This window comes from Cnephaeus nilssonii (genome assembly GCF_951640355.1).
Source record: "Cnephaeus nilssonii genome assembly, chromosome: 22".
Lineage (NCBI taxonomy): Eukaryota > Metazoa > Chordata > Mammalia > Chiroptera > Vespertilionidae > Cnephaeus > Cnephaeus nilssonii.
This window is the reverse complement of record NC_137093.1, coordinates 5155948-5175038: the sequence shown is the minus strand read 5'-3', so window position 1 is coordinate 5175038 and position 19091 is coordinate 5155948. Positions and strand designations below refer to the sequence as shown.

The following is a 19091-nucleotide window of genomic DNA, read 5'->3' as shown; positions in this document are numbered from 1 at the left end:
TTCCTGAGGCGAGGGCGACGGCGAGGGGTCAGCCATTGCTGGTAAAGGTGCATGAATCAAACCATCACGGGAGACTCGGGTGTTATTTTAAACCAAGTCCAAATACTCTACAGGGGGTGGCTAGGTAGAAGCAAAATATTAAAAAATAAAGAGCCGTATAGGAATTAGCTTTTGAGATAAAGAGGAGGGGAAACTGCCAAACCGGAGAGGAACCACCGTGCTGCGAACCAATTACTAGGAGTTTGCTGAAAGCAGGAAGTGCCTTCCTTTTTTGGCCAATCCTCACCCTGGGATATTTTTCCATTGATTTTTTTAGAGAGAATGGAAGGGAGGGGGAGAGACAGAGAGAAACATCAATGAGAGAGAGACACATCAACGGGTTGTCTCCCACATGTCTCCCAATCAGGGCCAGAGCTTGCAACTGAGGTATGCCCTTGACCGGAATCAAACCCAGGACCCTTCAGTCCACAGGCCGACACTCTATCCACTGAGCCAAACTGGCCAGGGCATGTTCCTGGACTGCAAACATCCTCCTCTCACAGAACTTCCCAAAAGCCACTTTAATAAACGCTTCTTCTGGTGAGAAGTAAAATCAGAAACCGAGAAAGTGTTCTTCCCCCACTGGAACTCTTAGCAGTCATTAAATCTAAAACTCCACATCATGCCAACTGCGATATGAATCACAAAAGACAGTGCTTTGAACTCAACCACCTTTCAAAATGTTCTGTTAATTCTGTTTCTGTGGAATTTCATGGACACCAGCTGCTCCCTCTGGTGGCCAAATATAGCTTTCATTTCCCCAGGATGTCAACCAAGAGCAAATTTCCAAACACATTGAACTAATGGGAGAAAAAGAATCCCACCTCTTGAAACTTTTAGGATGAGAAACCATGTTGATAAAAGGGGCAATGAGTCACCTGTCAAAGCAGGTCTTTCAAACTGAGTGGCCTGGAAAAGCTCTAAGATTAGTATTGTTCAGACATCTGCTAACCAGACTGCTCCTTTTCCTATGCATATTTACTTACAACATTTTTATTAAGCAAGAGGATAGCAACCAATCATTTTTAAATATTAAGGTGATGGATTATACCAACAACACCCCTCAACAATCATTCTTTCTTTAAAGAACGGTGAATGGATCTGATCATTTGCAGAAGTTTCTTATATTTAGCACCACCCAGATGGCTAAGTTGGTGCTACCCAGAGACAAAAATGTTCATTTCCATCAGTGTTTACATTGGGTTTTCTGAAGTGAATGAGAATTGCCTGGCAGCTGATAATTCAGTTCTCCAATTGCTCATTACCATCTCTTCATGAAAGTTTCTATTTACAGTTTCTTCAAAGGACAGAAAAATCTATGCTAAAAAGGAAACAATGAAGCAAAATTTAAAAAAAAATGAACAATCTCCAAAGAAAACCCTTTTTAAAGGGGGGTGGAGGGAGAGTGGGCTGTTTAAAGTTCTCGGTGCTCTTTTCTGAACACACAGGATGTAGCTTTCTGCACTCAGATTTGCTGTTAAATCTCACTCAGTCTTACCTCTTCTTCTCGACTATTTCTTTACATTTTACTTATATAGTAAGTTTTACTGACTATGAATTATCCTGGCTTCTCTCAAAAACTTAAAAGTGAAACTGAAAAGCTATGAAAACCTTCATTTCTTTGTAGTGATCGAAAGCAGAGGTTGGCCTACTCTTCCTGTAAGAGGCCAGATCGTAAGCGATTCCAGCTTTGCAGGCCAGATGGTCTTTGTCACAGCTCCCCGCCGCCACGGGAGCAGGAGTAACAGCTATGGGCAAGGCGTCAGGGGATGAGCATGGCTGTCCACGAAACCTTATCTATGGGCACCCAACTCTGACTTCCACGTACTTTGCATGTGCCATGACATATTCCTCTTCTTTTGATTTTTCCCACAATTATTTACAAATGCAAAAGGCATTCCTGCTTATGGTCATGGAAAACAGGGGGTGGGCCAGATTTGCCCCAGAGGCCACAGCTGTCCTACCGTGCTCTAAACCTCGACTTTTAATAGAAAAGAGCAGCCATTATAGGCACAGATTTCAAAGGAGCTACGACCAAGCACTCCACAGTTTATGTAAATATGGACTAGCTGAAGTTTCCAAATGACCTACATGTCTCCCGCTTTCTCTTTCCCTCTCTCCGCCTCTCAAACACCCCTCTCCTGAAATGAGGCCCGAGCCGCCGCCCTGCTCCCGGGCAGGCAGTCATACCTGCTCTTTGATTTCTTGGAGCTTTCGGCTCTGCTCTCTGATATCATGGAGAAGCTGCAGTGCTTTGTCATCCTCCTGGGACACCTCCATCCGTGCTTGCTCCAAACTTCGCTTTAAGCTCTGCAGAAAGCAAAAATTTTAATAGGGATGCCCTGTGGAGCCTGCTCTGTTTGAAAAGACTCATTAAGGGAGCTGCAAGCTGCTTCGTAGACACCAAGACGGTTTCAGGTGAGGGACCAAAGTCGACAACTTGCAGTTGGTTGCTGATTCCAGTTTTCATCCTGTAAAGACTCCTGGGTTCAAGAAAGATCATCTCAACCCTGTGACCTTATGATCCAGCCTGAAGCTACAGCAAGCGGTCTCCTACCACCATCTCCCTGTCCTAGCACATACTTACTTGCATGTTTAGGACTAAACACTAATCAGATCCCTTAGCTGTTATAACCACCACTGGGACAGTCACAGTCTTTTCTGTAATACCAGTTATTCAAGGACTTGCTAGTATATAACTCTTTCAAAGTAGCAATGACTTCGTGCTCTGCCCTATTGTCCCTTGAGACTCCAAGCAGTCTATTTCCATCTCCTGGCTTATGTCTCCTGGATACCTTTCATCCATAAGGTTCCCTCAGTGCTTCAGTGGCACTGAAATATATATCTGAAATACAGAGCTGAATAACTTCACCCACCACTGAAAGGCAGCCAAATCTGGAATGGAAACATAGCAGTTACTCTTAATTAGCCACGTCCTATAGATCTCTCCCTCATGAAAGAAGTGGGGGGGGAAAGAAACTTGAAAAATGTGTGATTCAATTTTTTAAGACTGTTTAATTGGGCACATAAAAAAAAACACACCTGGATGAAAAATTTAACGAGACAATGGAGAAGACAGTCTACTCTTGTGATGGAAAGAAAAAAAAAAAGCCACATGGTAAATAATGACAGAGGGTCTGGGTTTTAAAGGCTGAGTTTTCTTATTGCTACGCCAGTTGCAGGCAATGAAAAATTGATTTCAGGCAGATTCAAAAGACATTTATTTTCTTGTGCTTATTCGCGAGTTTGGTTCCCGAGGATGATCGTGTCAGACTTGGTGTAGGTTTAGACCAGAGAGGTTGGGATGGGTGAAGTTAGGACCCTTGGGGACTTGCTGCAATGATGACTACGCCCATCTCCAAGCTCTGCGCCTGCCTGGACTTTCTGGGGTCCAGTCTCATTTCTCTCTGGGACCTGTCACCAGGCTCACACTACTCTGCAAATCACAGTTCTTGCTTTTGTAAGCTCCCTTTCTCTACTCTCTGCCATTGGCTGTGATGTGCCTCATGGAGCTGTCATGAAACAGGATGAGACACACACAACAGGAAGTGCCACCTCCAAGGGAAGGGGACTTGGGGAAGGCTCACACTGCATTCTGTGATGTAGGTAGCAAGGTCCTGCTCCAGGAGGGATCTCTGAGTCTCAGAGGCCTTCAGCTCCACCTCCTTCTGACTAAGCACAGCCTCCACCTCTGACACTCTCCGATGTAACCGGGTCATTTCCTGCTCCATCTGAAATAAACACATCGACAGGTTAAAAAGGCCCCTGGAGGTTCGGTGGGGGCTATCAACTCTCAAGTAGCCTCCAAAACCACCTGGTGGTCTGGGCTGGCACTATTGCGCCAAAGGTTGGGATGGAAATACCATGGTTTCTTCGCCCAGGAGCGCACAGTTCTTCGTAAGGAGAGTCACCAATGCTAAGTCACTCCTCTCATTCACGTCTCGGTTCACACTTGGTCACTCCTCTAACCCAGTGAGCCAGAGAGCCACAAGCATCACTTTTCACCTGTTTGCTTTTTTGGTTTGGTTTGGTTTTTGCAGACGTCACTTTAATGTTACCCCAAATCCATCTTGATCCCCCCCATCTCCTTGCAAAGATCTAGAGGACAATCCAGGACAGGGCAAGGAGATATGTATTCGTCTGCACTCTTAGGAGTCCCAGGCAAGTAGTGACTTTTATGAGCTTCCAGAAAGCTGCCCCTGGGCAGGAACAGTGAATGTTAAGAGACGTTGAGCATAATCAACACCGTGGCAGCAGTTACATAAGCAGGAGTTTTAAAAGACTAGGAAGAGAAACTTCGCATCACTCAGAGCAGATGGGATGCATCTCGGCCACAGGTGAGGACCCACACCACCTGCCGGAAGGAGCGGACATCTGGCTGGGTCATGCTGAGGAACAGGCCGCTTTAAATCCAGGGCCTCCTCTGGTTAAGATTTAAAGGATTTACAGCAAAGTCAAGGCCCGAATTCATCTCCCTCTGAGCTGCCGAAGGCGTGACTTCAGCGAGGGAGATAGCACCTCGCTCGCTCTGTATGGATCAGGTGGCTCAGTGCCAGCAGCGGCCCCGGGTGGCTCCCTTGGCATACATTGACGGGAGGATCCTGGAGCAAGGAGAGAGGCCGGCTGCGGAAATAAATACCTTGTGACACTTGTCCTGCGAGTCTTGCAGCTCTTTGCTTTTGATGAGAAGTTTCTTTTCCATGGAGCTAGTCTTGGCAGGGGAGTCAAGGCCCGACACAACAGACCTAGATAGAAGGAAACCAGTGTCAAGGTGGCAAATGCATGGCCTGAAAGCTGCATTCAGAAACGACGGCACAGACGATGAAGCTTCCAGAGCTCTGTGGCCATCAGCAGGGCTTCTAACGACATCACGGCATGAGGCAGGAAGGTGGAAGGAAGCAAGAATTCTGGCAGCAGGCAGAGCTGGGTGTAAATTCAGTTGCCACTGACCTGAGGCAATGATTCAGACTCTCTGAGCCTCCGTTTCCATATCTATGAGGTGGAATGCTAATAAAAGGACCTACCACAGGAGAGTGTGAGCAGCACCCTGCCTACATGGCTTCACTCACTCGGGGCAGATATGTGCTGTGCACCTACTATGTTCCAGAAACTGTCCCAGGCACTGGAATAGCAATAAATAAGACATCAGGGTCCCTGCCCTCCTGGAACTGACATTCCGCAGAGGGGCAGAAAGAATGCATCAGGCAGACACACACAAAAAGGTTACAGATGATGACAAAGAAGGAAACAGGGTGACGTGACATGAAGAGAAAATGGGTCGAGGGTCTGCTTTAAGCAACAGTAATCAGGGAGTGCCTCTCTGAGGAGGGGACATTTAACCTGCGGCCTGAGGATGGGAAGGTGCAGGCCATCCAAAGCTCTGGAAGGAAACAAGCTCTAGGGAGGAGGGATAATTGATGCTATAGTCCTGAGGCAGAGCAGAGCTAACACAGCAAGTACACAATAAATGTACACGGATCAAATTATTGTTTATTCCATCCCCAAGCTAGCCAGTTGGTTCTGTTTCATTTTATACAAACTGCTAAAGCTAACTATGGTAGGCTGAATAATGCCCCGGCCCCAAGATGTCCACATCCGAATGTCCATTACCTGTGAATCTGTTAGCTGACACGGCAAAGGAGACTTTGCAGATGTGATTAAGTGAAGGATTTTGAGATGGGGAGATTCATGTGGATTATTTGGTTGGGTCCAATGTAATCATAAGGATCCTTATAAAATGAAAGCAGAAGAGGGAAGGAGATATGACAACAGAATTAGGGTCAGAGTCAGAAAGAGAGAGATTTGAAGATACCACACTGCTAGCCTTGAAGATGGAGGAAGGGGCCACAAGCCAGGGAATCTAGGTGGCTAGCAGAAGCTGGAAAAGGCAAGGAGACCGATTCTCTCAGAAGCTGCAGAGTACAGTCTTGTCTACATCTTGATTTCAGCCCAGTAAAACCCACCTCAGACTTCTGAGCTCCATAACTCTAAGGTAGTAAGTGTCCTGTGTTAAGCCACTAAATTTGTAGCAATTTGTTACAGCAGCTCTAGAAAGCTCATACACTTATTGGGCACTGACTACATGCCTGGTTCTGTTCTAACTCTAGACAGGTTTTTACTCTTTATTCCTCACAACAATTCTGGGAGGCAGATACAATTTATTATCCTCATTTTATAGATGAGGAAATTGAGGCCCAGAGTGACTAAGCAACCTGCCAGTTACTAAATGGTTTCAGTTCGTCTCACAATAGAGAGCTGGGGCAGGGAGAATGACTTGATACACCTGATATAACCCTTGGAAAAATATCACAAAAATAATGCAGCGTGACCTCCTGAGAGTGGGTTAGAAGGATGCTCTCTCCATAGAAAGGATATGCTTGTGTATATCACTCGCGCACTCTGCCTCATCCCTAGAAGCAGCTGATTATGGGTGGAAATGACAGTCCCCTCCCAGGACAGCTTCCCACAGTGGTTGGCTCCCTGGGCACGAACACTGGGACTGGTGAAGGGCAGGGTCAGAGCAACAACCGACAAAGGTTCTCACATAGGTAAGGACATGCAGCAGAGCCCACGGCTGTCCCACAGCCCCATCTTTGTTGCCTTGGTAACGGGACTGCAGGAGCTGGTTCTCCATTAGCTTTCACATCTTACCAGCAGGTGAAAGTTCTGCTTTATGCCGACCCAAACTACTTCCCTGCCTGAAAGAGGTCAGTTCCCTGCAGCAACTCAGAACACCTCTCTCCCTGCAGCTCCCCCGCCCCCACCCCGACCCCCCCAGTGACAAGGGTTGGCGGGATAGAGCCGTCTTGCCATGCCCCAGTGGCAGCTCCCTACAAACACACTACATGGCAACCAAGCAGGTCAACACCCAGAGTCAGGCTGCTCTGTTCAAAATCTGGCTCTGCCATGCTAGCTGTGTAACCTCTCTGAGCTGCGGTTTCCTCATCTGTAAAATGGGGATAATTCTCAACCTACTTCAAAGAGTTCCTGCGGGATTAGATGAGATAACCCAGGTAAAGCCCTAGGCACAGTGCCTGGCACATCGCGAGGGTTCAATCAACACCGACCATTTACTAGTATCACTGTCGTTTCTGTCATCACTACCCATGCAATGTCATAAATAGCACATGCCTCGCAGGCCTAAAAGAGTTGCTTGAAATAGTCCAACTCAGGGGGTTGAATTCACTCTGTGCTATTATTCACATTAAAACAAATGTTGCTTATTCATAGAAATGGGCAACAGGGACTAAAATCCAGAAATAAATCCTTTTTAAAATCTAACATTTGGCCAAAATTTTTAACTGATTTCTACGCCTCTCATTAGCCTGTTTTGTACCTAAATCTAGGTACACAGACACACACACACAGTTTTCCCCCCTTTAATCTGAGATGAAATGGGTTGCTTGGCATGACTTGAGTTACCCTTGCTGTTTCCTTCATTCTTTCCTTCACTCTGGGGGGGAGCTAGAGAAGAAGACCCAACCAGCCAGGAGGGAGGGCTGATCCACAGACAGGCTCGCAGGTCTTTCAGTATCAAGAATCAGCCGCCTGTCATGAAGTCGCACGCACTGACATGAGTCAGAGAAGACAACACAGGCCACAGCTCTCTGTGCCCAAGCACAAAACCGGCATCTGTAGAGGAGTGATCACATGGGTGCATGATGATGGGGTGGGAAGTGGCTCCCCAAACCTGATGGCACATGGAGGGCCGGCTTAACGTTTGAAGTGAGCAGCTGTAGGTGCAAAGCTGATGGCTTGATTCACAAAACAAACAAACAAACAAAAACCTAATCTAGGTCACTCATTAATGGGACCCAGAATCGAGGAGATGTGCGGCCCCACTCACTGGCACTTGCAGGAAGGAGACAAAGCGACATGCCTCCTTGTCGCCCAAGGTCTAACTCCCTCATTCTTCCACTGTTTTGATACTTGACAAATGTTCACTGTTTAGAAGTTCTAAGTACAACAATTAAGAGCTCTTCCAAATAAAGGTGCTAAGGAAATCGTCTTCTTAAGAAATAAAAATCACATCTATAAAAAGCTATGGTGATTGTTGTCTTGTTGTCAGAATACCATCTCGATGTACTGTAAATGATAAATGTTAACTATCCTGTACCCACCGGTATAAAAGAAATATGTACCTCTCCAGTTTCCTCTTTATCCAATCCTAGACATTTCCTCTGCCTGGCTTTCTCCTACCTCCTTAATCTACCACCAATGGATTTCATGTAACCCTCCTTATGTTTTCTCCTTTGACGCTAAATGTATAAAGAGAACCGCAAAACTGCCATTCTCTAGAGTATTTTCTCAATTCTTTGAGATCTTGCTTCTGGGCTTGTTCTCAGTTTGGCTCAAATAAACTCCTATAAAATTTTAAATAATAAATAAATAAAATAAAAAATTTAAAAGCTCTGGTAAGAATTCGGTGACTAAACTGGCTTGTAGCAACAATCCCATAAACAACAATGGGATTGGAGCATGAGGCTGGAGGATAGAGGGCAAAGGTCATCACAGCCCTCTGGACAGCCCTGCACCTTAGTGTTACCTGGTGAGCCTTTGAAAAACACTGATGGACAATGAAAATACCCATGTGATACTACCATGATGGGTGCATGTTGTTATATACATGTCCAAAGCCCTAGAATGGTACAACAGCAAGAGTGAACTATAGACTTTGAGTAACAACGATGTGTCAGTGCAGGTTTTATCCACTGTAACAAAGGTACCACTCTGGTGCCAGATGTTGATATCAGGGGCAAGAAGTACGTGTGAAATTTCTGAACCTTCTTCTCAATTTTGCTGTGAACCTAAAACTGCTCCTTAAAAATTAAGCCTCTAAAAAAAAGATGTCTGGGGTCCAACAAGACCAATTAAATCAGAGACATATAGACTAATAGTAGGGCCTGGGCAGCACCATTTTCATTAAGCGTCCTGGTAATTCTAATGTACACACAGCACTGAGAACCATGGTGCCTGTGATTTAGGGTCTAGGCATTTATAACTCACTAGAGGCCCGGTGCATGAAAATTCATGCACTGAAGGGGGGCCCCTCAGCCCGGCCTGCCCCCTCTCACAGTCTGGGAGCCCTCAGGGGCGGGAGGCGACCCAGCAATCAGGGCAAGGCGATGCCCCCATCACACCTCTGCTGCTGCCACAGCTGGCAGTGCAAGCCTTGGCCAGCCCTGATTACCTGCGACTCGGGCGGCCCTGGGTGGCTGGGCAGCTGCTATCCGAGGCTTGCCTGCGCCTCAGGCCGGCCCTGGGCAGCTGGGGGACTGAGGGCGGTTCTGGCCACACAGTGCGCCTGCCGCCCGCCCCCTCCCCACACAAGCCCCCAGCTGAGCTGAAAGGACTGTGGGACTCCTGCGGGGCTGAGGGGACTGGGCACCGCCATCTTGTGGCTATGGGCACCGCCATCTTTGTGATGGTCAATTTGCATGTTCCCTCTTTATTAGATAGGATAGTATGACTGTCCCCAGCTTCTGGTGCCAGGCAGCACTTTCGCCACGCCATTTGATGCTGGTGCCCTTTGGTCACTCTTTGAGTGGGAACATAATTTTTAAGTTAATCGTGGTGGGTTATGAATTTCAAGACAATGCACATGTTTTAGACAATGATAAAAGGCTACTCCTATGCTCCCAATGTTAATAAGTCAACTAAAATATACCATTTTCATTATTTCTATAAAAGGAATATACTAGAGGCAGGCAGAACCTAACATATTTGTATTCCATTTATTTTTCATGGAGACACTTAGGCCAATTCAATCACTAGCACCAATGATAAGCTCTGTATTTCTTGAACCAACAGATCCCCCCAAAAGATGTTCTGAAATATTATCTACTTTTTTCTAAGCTTTCATTAACCATCCTTCTGACTTTCAAAGCAATAGCAAATTATTGCAGACATTTGCATTATTGTAGAATTGACCATATTGTAAATCATAGCTTAGGAGGTTCGAGCCAAAGCTGGCCTCAGATCCACCAGACTATTACCAAATAGGTCTCTGTGCTCTACAAGTAGTAACTCAGCTGGTTAAGAATTATCGTGAAATGCACCATTTCATCAAGAGTAGTGTTGTTTAGCTCTCTGTCTTTCCCTCTCTCTTCCACTCTCTCTAAAAATCAATGGAAAGGAGAAACCAAGATGGCGGCATAGGTAAACACCTGAAATTGCTGCCTCACACAACCACTTCAAAACTACAACTAAAAGACAAAACGAACATCATCCAGAACCACAGGAAGGCTGGCTGAGTGGAAATTCTACAACTAGAAGGAAAGAGAAAAGCACACTGAGACTCAGAGGGGGTGTGGAAATAAAGTGCAGAGCTACAGAAGCATGCAAGCGGAAAGGGCTGGCAACTGAGTATGCGGTTGTCTTTTTTAATCAGGAGGGAGACACAAGCTCCTGACTGCTCTGAACTCCAGTTCCGGGTGAGACTCTGGGGATACAGACTCATACGGGGAGAAACTGGACTGTCTGGCTTTGGGCAGAACTCAAGGGCGGCTTTCTCTTAGAGGTGCTTGCAGGGATTACCGTGGGACACTGAGACCCAGGGGCCTCTTAGGGCAGGGCTGAGGATCAGCCATAGCTGTTTGCTCTGCCCTGTTGATTCCCTGAGACCCCGCACCACCCCAGCTGTGCACAGAGGCTTTTGCATATGAATGGCCTGGCCCTTTGCAATCTAAAATTACCTAACAAACTGCAGCTGAGTCAGTAAGACCCAGAACTTCCAAAAGAAGGCCCAAGGCCCCGCAGCAGCTTGCATTGCTTCACAGCTGGGCCTCATCTGGGCACCTCCAAAACCCAAACAAAGAAGAGGAATCTGCAGATCTCTTCGTAGCTCCTGCTGGGTGGCCTCAGGCAGAGGCTAAATTTGCACCTCCTTGGAGATCCAAGAGCCAGTGGACCCAGTGGTCAGAGTGGGACCATCCAGATTACAACTCCTCAGATCAATAAGGGACACACTCAAGAGGCAGACTCAGTGAGCACCAAAGCCCTACTGAAGCAAGTCTTGCCCCATAAGGGTGTCTCCAGCACAGAAGTTCTCCCATCGTAGACACAGCTGATCCTCACAGCCAATTGGCCTGGAGGTCAATTCCTCTCAGTGATACCAACAACAATCAAGGCTTAACTACAACAAGACTGTGCACACAGCCCACAAAGGGGTGCACCAAGAGTGTCCACCTCAGGTAACTGGGGAGGCTGAGCCACTGGGCCCTATAGGACACCTAGCACACAAAGCCACTCTATCAATACAGGGAAGCAGCCAAAATGCGGAGACAAAGAAACAGTTCACAAGTGACAGAAATGGAGGAAAGCAAACTACTGGATATAGAGTTTGAAACCATGATTATAAGGTTTTTCAAGAATATTCTAGAAACTGCCGATAAATTTAGTGAGAACCTCAAGGATATGAAAAAGGATCAACTAGAAATTAAGCATACAATGACTGAAATAAAGAATAATATACAGAGATCCAATAATATACAGAGGATCGCAAGAATCAAGTCAAAGACTTGAAATACAAAGAAACAAAAAACACCCAACTGGAAAAGCAAAAAGAAAAAAAAATCCAAAAATATGAAGATAGTGTAAGGAGCCTCTGGGACAACTTCAAACATAACAATATCTGAATTATGGGGGTGCCAGAAGAAGAGAGAGAGCAAGATATTGAAAACCTATTTGAAGAAATAATGACAGAAAACTTCCCCACCTGGTGAAAGAAATAGACTTACAAGTCCAGGAAGTGCAGAGAACCCCAAACAAAAGGAATCCAAAGAGGACCACACCAAGACACATCATAATTAAAATGCCAAGAGCAAAAGACAAAGAGAGAATCTCAAAAGCAGCAAGAGAAAAACAGTTTGTTACCTACAAGGGAGTACCCATACGATTGTCAGCTGATTTCTCAACAGAAACTATGCAGGCCAGAAGGGAGTGGCAAGAAATATTCAAAGTGATGAATAGCAAGAACCTACAACCAAGATTACTCTACCCAGCAAAGCTATCATTCAGAACTGAAGGTCAGATAAAGAGCTTCACAGATAAGAAAAAGCTAAAGGAGTTTATCACTGCCAAACCAGTATTATATGAAATGCTGAAAGGTATCCTATAATATAATAGAGTAATATGCAAATCATCACTCCGCTACACTCACAAGCCACGCCCACCAGCCACGCCCCAACCACGCCCACCATTCAATCTGAGTGAGTATGCAATTAAACTGAAAACATGGCGGCAGCCCCGCCCCCCAGCCTCTCCAGGTCTCTGGGAGTTGGAGAAGTCAGGCACCAGCGCCTGAGGCTGGCTGCAGCCACGGAGACCAAGAAGCCGCCTGCCCCATGATCCCAGGCTGCAGCCAGTCTCAGAAGCCTCAGATCCGCCTGCCTCACGTCAGCCTGCCCCACGTCCTGGGGAGACGGAGACAAAGAAACCGGGCCCTGCGTCTGAGGCTGGGTGCGGCCGGGAGAGGAAGAAGCTGCCCGCCCCATGTCCTGGGGAGACAGAGAAACCGGGCCCCAGCACCTGAGGCTGGCTGCAGCCACGGAGACCAAGAAGCTGCCTGCCCTGTGATCTCAGGCCTCAGCCAGCTGGAGAAGCGGTTCACCCCACGTCCTGGGGGAGACAAGAAACCAGGTGCCAGTGCCTGAGGGTGGATGCGATCTGGGAGACGAAGAAGCCGCTTGCCCTATGATCCCAGGCTACAGCCAGCTGGAGAAGCCGCCCACCCCATGTCCACCCACCCCATGTCCTGGGGTAGATGGAGAAACCGGGCCCCAGTACCTGAGGCTGGCTGCAGCCCGGGAGATGGAGAAGCCGCCCACCCTGCGGTCCTGGGCACCAGTACCTGTGGCTGGCTGTGGCCTGGGAGACAGAGAAGCCGCCCACCCTGCGGTCCAGGTGCCAGCACCTGCAGCTGGCTACAGCATGGTAGATGGAGAATCCGCCCACCCTGCAGTCCCGGGCACCAGCACCTGTGGCTGGCTGTGGCCTGGGAGACAAAGAAGCCGCCCACCCTGCAGTCCTGGGCGCCAGCACTTGCAGCTGCAGCACAGACGAAGCCCCCTGTCCACCATCCCCTAAGGCTGCAGCCAGCCTGGGCACCTATGGCTGACCAGAGGGAGGGAAGCCCAGATCCTGGGTGCCTGTGGTCAGCTGGAGGAGGGAATCCTGGGTACCAGGTGTGGGCCGAGGCAGAGGTAGTTAGGGGCAATCAAGCCAGCAGGGGAGCAGTTAGGGACAATCAGGCTGGTAGGCAGAAGCAGTTAGGGGCAATCAGGCAGGCAGGTGAGCGGTTAGGAGCCAGCAGTTCTGAATTGTGAGAGGGATGTCCCTGCTGCCCCCTGTGCACGAATTTCGTGCACCGGGCCTCTAGTTCTTTAAGAAGAGGAAGAAGAAGAAAAAGGTAAAGATAAAAATTATGAACAACAAATACATATCTATTAACAAGTGAATCTAAAAATCAAGTGAATAAAAAATCTGATGATCAGAATAAACTGGTGAATATAATAGAATCAGGGTCATAGAAAGGGAGTGGACTGACAGTTCTTGGGGGGAAAGGGGTGTGGGGGGTGCGGGAAGAGACTGGACAAAAATCATACACCTATGGATGAGGACAGTGGGGGGGGGTAAGGGCAGAGGGTGGGGTGGGAACCGGGTGGAGGGGAGCTATGGGGGGGGGGGGGGAGGAACAACTGTAATAATCTGAATAATAAAGATTTATTTTTTTAAAAAAGAGTAGTATTGTTTAAAGAGCTGATGGTATTGTTGCTTTAAGGAAAGTTTACAAAAAATCATGTAGCTGGTTGAGTGATGGGCACAGAATTACAGCCAAGAAACTATCTAATCATGAAGTTCTGTTGACCCTGGAATTGGGAGTCTACTTACTAACTAAAGAGTTTTCCAAAAATTCTCAAACTTCACCCTAGCTGGTTTGGCTCAGTGGGTAGAGCGCCAGCCTACAGATTGAAGGGTCTCAAGTTTGATTCCAGTCGAGGGCACATGCCCGGGTTGCGGGCCCGATCCCCAGTAGGGGGTGTGCAAGAGGCAGCTGATCAATGATTCTCTCTCATCATTGATGTTTCTATTTCTCTCTCCCTCTCCCTTCCTCTCTGAAATCAATAAATATACATTTTAAAAAAAGAATTCTCAAACTTCAATAAATATTTTAGGATTACCTTCTATAAGTGAATGTGTATGTGAGATAGATAGATAGATAGATAGATAGATAGATAGGTAGATAGATAGTAGATAGATAGATGATAGATAGATACACAGACAGACATAGATAGGGAAGGTATCCCATGAGAGGTACCTATAAACCAGTGGTTCTCAATCAGGGGACAATTTTGTCACCCAGGGGACATTAAGTAACATCTGGAGGGTTTTTTTTACTTTTATAACGAGGTCTGGAGTGCTATTAACATCTAATGGGTTGAGGCCAGATATGCTGCTCAACATCCTGCCATCCACAGAAGAACCTCCCAAAAGCATTATCCAGCCCAACATGTCAACTGTGCTGAGTTAAGAAACCTTGCTGTGGAGGTTATAAAGTTAAGGAAGCTACAATTCCTATCCTCAAGGAACTAGCAATGTAGGAGAGAATTAATGCCACTATCTTTATCATCAATAATAATGCACATTTATTGAGCACTTACTATGTGCCAAGCACTGCTTGGTGCTCTATGGGTTACCTCGTTGAATCTTCCCCCACGATCCTATGCAGTGGGTATTATTATCCCATGGCACTGATGCTCAGGAATAGCTTACCCTATGGCCTCTCCATTTTCCTATATTATGATGATTAGGGTGTGGATGCAGGACAGTTGAGCTGGGAATTTAAAGTTGGGCTCTGCAACCCAACGGTTGTTAGCTCAAATCCCAACTCGGCTACTTTGGAGCTGCAAGGCCTTGCACAAACCCAAGAAAGGTACCGAAGCGGCTCATAGGAGCGAGGTCACGGAGGGAAGGAAAACCAGTTACTTGAGGGAAGGTAACTTCCATCTGTGACTGGGTATGTGCAGTGCTGGGAAGACAACTCTAAGCCTGAGCCCAGAACAGCCTGGGTACTAAAGAATATCCACAGCCAGGCCAGGCCACGGCCACCCCCAGAAACAGCTCAGCCCACACACAAGAACAACTCTTCCTCCATCACTTGGTGGCTCAAGGGTGGTAATTAAATAGGAAACAACACAGATTTTAGAGGCCCGGCTGGTTCATGCTCCAGGCTCGATGAGATGCAGTACAATAAGGATGCTAATAAAAGAACATGCAGCCTGCCCACACATTGCTTGCCTACTCCTCCTGGCCACATCTCGGATCCACAGCCAGTTATCCCCATGGAGAGAAAAGGCACTTCTGAGCAGCGCTGCATGCAGCCACCCACCCACACACAGCAGTGCTGTCTCTGTGAGCACGAAGACGAGTTTGGGTTTTCCTTTTTTCCAGCTTCTATTTTCTAGAAAAATTTACTCTGAAATTGACATCTCTTCCTGATACACATCTGCTTTATAATTATAGAGACCCAAGGAGTATTAATAGAGGTAATGGCATATGACACAGAGGGAAGGCTGGGCTTCGTTGTTACTGCTGCAGCAGAAAGAATGTGTTTATTTTTTTAAATGTGTTAGATGTGACCTAAAAATTACTTTACATGGAACTTCAACATTTAAGTAAAAATGATAAAATGCAGTTTTCCCAATGTCTATAAATAATCCACATAACTCCAAAAACACCCTTAATGAAGCTATTAACAGAATACTTCAGATCAAAAGAGTATACAATCTGTACTTGCATCCTAAAAACAAGTACATGTGTTAAGTACTTCCTAATCACTACTGTAATGATTGAGATCATGCTTAAGCATCACACCTCCATTTATTCCCTTAGGAAGAGGACTCCATGACTGCAGAAGATGCCACTAATTCACAGATCACACATGTCGCAAATCACAGATATGCGTGAGCTAACCAAGAATGGGTACTGGAGGCTAAAACAAGGGCCTCAAATTAGCTCAGCTGAGGGCCCTTCTTAATTGTGGCCAATGGCACTAAAAATACATGCCATTGCAAGATGTAACACGGTGTAAAGAATAAAAAACTCACCAGCATTCTGCTCCCAAAATATACTGGCTTTTAAGATTGGGCATTCTGAAATTTATGAACGAACTTTATAAACCCATTTTAATATACACAGTAGTGTCCATCATGAATACTTGGTAATATCAAAAATACTGCTGTTCTAAAGAGTTTCAGAGTCTAGCTGGCTTTGGAGCACACCCTACCCAAACATAGACACACACACGCGCACACACACACACACACAATCAGCAGTGGACTCCAGTTGAATTAGAGCATTTGCTTTGGAATGATTAGCATGTAATTCAAGAATCAGTTATTAAAAATCATGTTATTAATAAAAGCATAGCATCTCATGGGATCTCTAATACAGTCCCCACCTCTAAGCCAGTGCCTAGCTTTGCAGGTTAATTTCATTGATATACCTGCTCCTCTTGTCTGGATGGCTGCAGTAACCCAAGTTACTTCCCTGAATCTAACTCTTGTTGCCCTACTATCCACCACACAACATCACAGGGACCCTTTGTAAAATAAGAACCGGCTATTCCACCTCCCTCCTCAAAATCCTGCAAAGGCTTCCTGCTCATTGCAATTACAGGTGCTCCTTGACTTGTGACGGGGTTACGCCCCAATAAACCCATCACTAAGTTGAAAATATCATACGTCAAAAATACATTTAATACAACTAACCTACTGAACATCATAGCTTAGCCTAGCCTACTTTAAACATGCTCAGAACACCGTGTCCAAAAGAAACAATGGGAATTGGTTGTTTACTCCGCGACTGTATGGCTGATGGAGTTACAGTTCGCTGCTGCTACCCAGCATCATGAAAGAGTATTGTACTAGGAAAGACAAAAATGCAAGGTACAAGTTCTACTTCTGCCCCATTATAAAGTGGAAAATCTTAAGGCAGGGGCCATCTGTAGAGCACAATCCAAACCTGAAGGCCCCACCTACCGAAATTCAGACCACGTTCCCCATGCATCCTGCAGCTCCGGCCGCCCCAGTCACTCCCAGTCATTCCCCATCTAGGTTCGGATTTCTTGAGAGCCCCTACCACCATCTGAAATTTTCTAATTTATGAGCTTATTTATCCTCTGCCTCCCCCCAACAGAATGCTAGTTTCTTAAGGACAAAAACCTTTTCTGCCTTTTTCATAGTTAGGCCACAAGGCCTAGAACAATATATTTGTTGAGCGAATGAATGAATGATGTGCCAAGAGCTTCTGTGCCCCAGGCCACCTCAGTTCAAAGGTCATGGTTGGACAAAGGAAAACAAACAAACAGTGCCTTCCTTGCACGCTGGCATGAGCAATGTTGCTGGCCCTTGCCCAAGAGGTGCCTAGTATTAGTTCTGGGACAGCAATGCCACAATTACATGCACACTCTGCCACACTCAAGCACCGTAAAGTGGAGGAAGTGCGTGACATCAGACTGGCATTTCCTCCTTCCCCGGCGCCGACTTTCAGACCCCACTTGAAATTGATCCTACCAGAAGCCTCGAGCATGTTTTACTGACACACCACAGACTCCATTCAGAATAAAACACTGAATGGAGATATTACGACATCTGTCAAGCACCCCACATGGAGTCTGCTTCTCTCAATGGGCAAAAACCAGCAAGATGTCTTTATGAAGTGAAGCAGGAAAGACAAGACATCCGAAAGCACCCTTCGGCCCATCCTCACCCCTCAATAACAAACAGGAAATGAACATCACCTGCTCCAGGTGCTAGCACTGTGTGCTCTACACATCCCCACAACAAACCTAACAGACAGGGGCTATTGTAACCCCCACTTACACCTAAAAGAGCTGTGGCTGAGAGAAGTTAAATGCCTTGTTCATACAGCTAGCAAGGGTGGAGCTTAGATATGAGCTCTATCTCTCTGACTCCAAAGCCTGTGCTATATAGTTCATTCAAAAAAATGAAGAGTGCTTGTATCAGCTCTAAAGTTACACGCTGAAAAAGTTGGCCATCCTCTGCCACATCAAAGGGCATGAAACTTAAGAAGTTTCACACTGATGGATCATCACTTTCCGTATCTGTAAAACAATGGATTGTTATTGGGTTTAAATGAGGATGCTTGTCATTTGCAATAGCACCTGGTACAGAGTGAATTCTTACTAAAGTCAGCTCTTTCACCTTTGTTATTTTTAGGCAACTCTGTAGTTTCTGCATAATCTAGTAAAGTCATGACCATTAGAAGCAGGGTCTAAGTCTTAGATCTGTTACTACATACAAAACTTTAGAAAAATAACAACATTGCTGAGCCTTAGTCTCCTCATCTGTAAAATGGGGCTAATACCAGCTGCCTCATAGATTTACGGTGAGGACTTAATGAGATAATGCATGTAAGGCACTCAGCATAGTTCTGGGCACACAGGAAGTACTCAATAGATGACAGTTTCCATTAGCAGTTGAATAAACTGTACAGAAGAAAATGGTATAATCCCTGGCCACTTTAGTCTAATTCAATTTGACAAATGTTCACTGAAGACCTGCCAGGGGCAAGGCACAAGGTAGAAAACACAGTCACTGTCCTCGAAGAGCGTGAGCAGCTTGGCCAGACACAGGGGACAAGAAGGAATGAGGACTGAAAGGCAGGCTGGGTCTTGGCATAGACCAGGCTTGAATACCAAGTCCAGGAGTGGCCGTTAAATCTGTGCGCACTGTGATACTACTGAAGGTCTGAGCAGGAGAATGACATCATCCAACCTGTGATTTGGAAGAGTTCCATCTTCTGTGGAGAATGGGTTAGAGCCAGGAAAACTGGAAGCAGAGGAATCGGTTAGGCTACTGCAATAGTCCAAGCAAAAGTGTCAGTGGGGGAGGGGAGTGAGGACAGAAAGATGGGCATAGATACAAGTGTCACCCTAGAGGCACAACATAGAGATCTTGGCAACTGATGGGATGCGGGGGAGGCAGAAAGAGTTTCAGATGACTCCGTTTTCTTGACTTAAATGAAATGAA

General features: G+C 46.3%; 1 protein-coding gene across 7 annotated transcripts in view; it reads right to left on the bottom strand.

Annotated features, from left to right (window-relative positions):
• The window catches only part of CIT (citron rho-interacting serine/threonine kinase), a 164229-nt gene that overhangs the window by 76228 nt on the left and 68910 nt on the right, over nucleotides 1-19091 (bottom strand). For all 7 annotated transcript variants that reach the window (XM_079763289.1, XM_079763293.1, XM_079763294.1 and 4 more), the window contains exons 11-13: nucleotides 4679-4784; nucleotides 3627-3770; nucleotides 2230-2349 (exon numbers count right to left, since the gene is read on the bottom strand). In XM_079763289.1, coding sequence (XP_079619415.1) covers nucleotides 2230-2349; nucleotides 3627-3770; nucleotides 4679-4784 — 370 coding nt within the window. The remainder of the gene's footprint in view (nucleotides 1-2229; nucleotides 2350-3626; nucleotides 3771-4678; nucleotides 4785-19091) is intronic.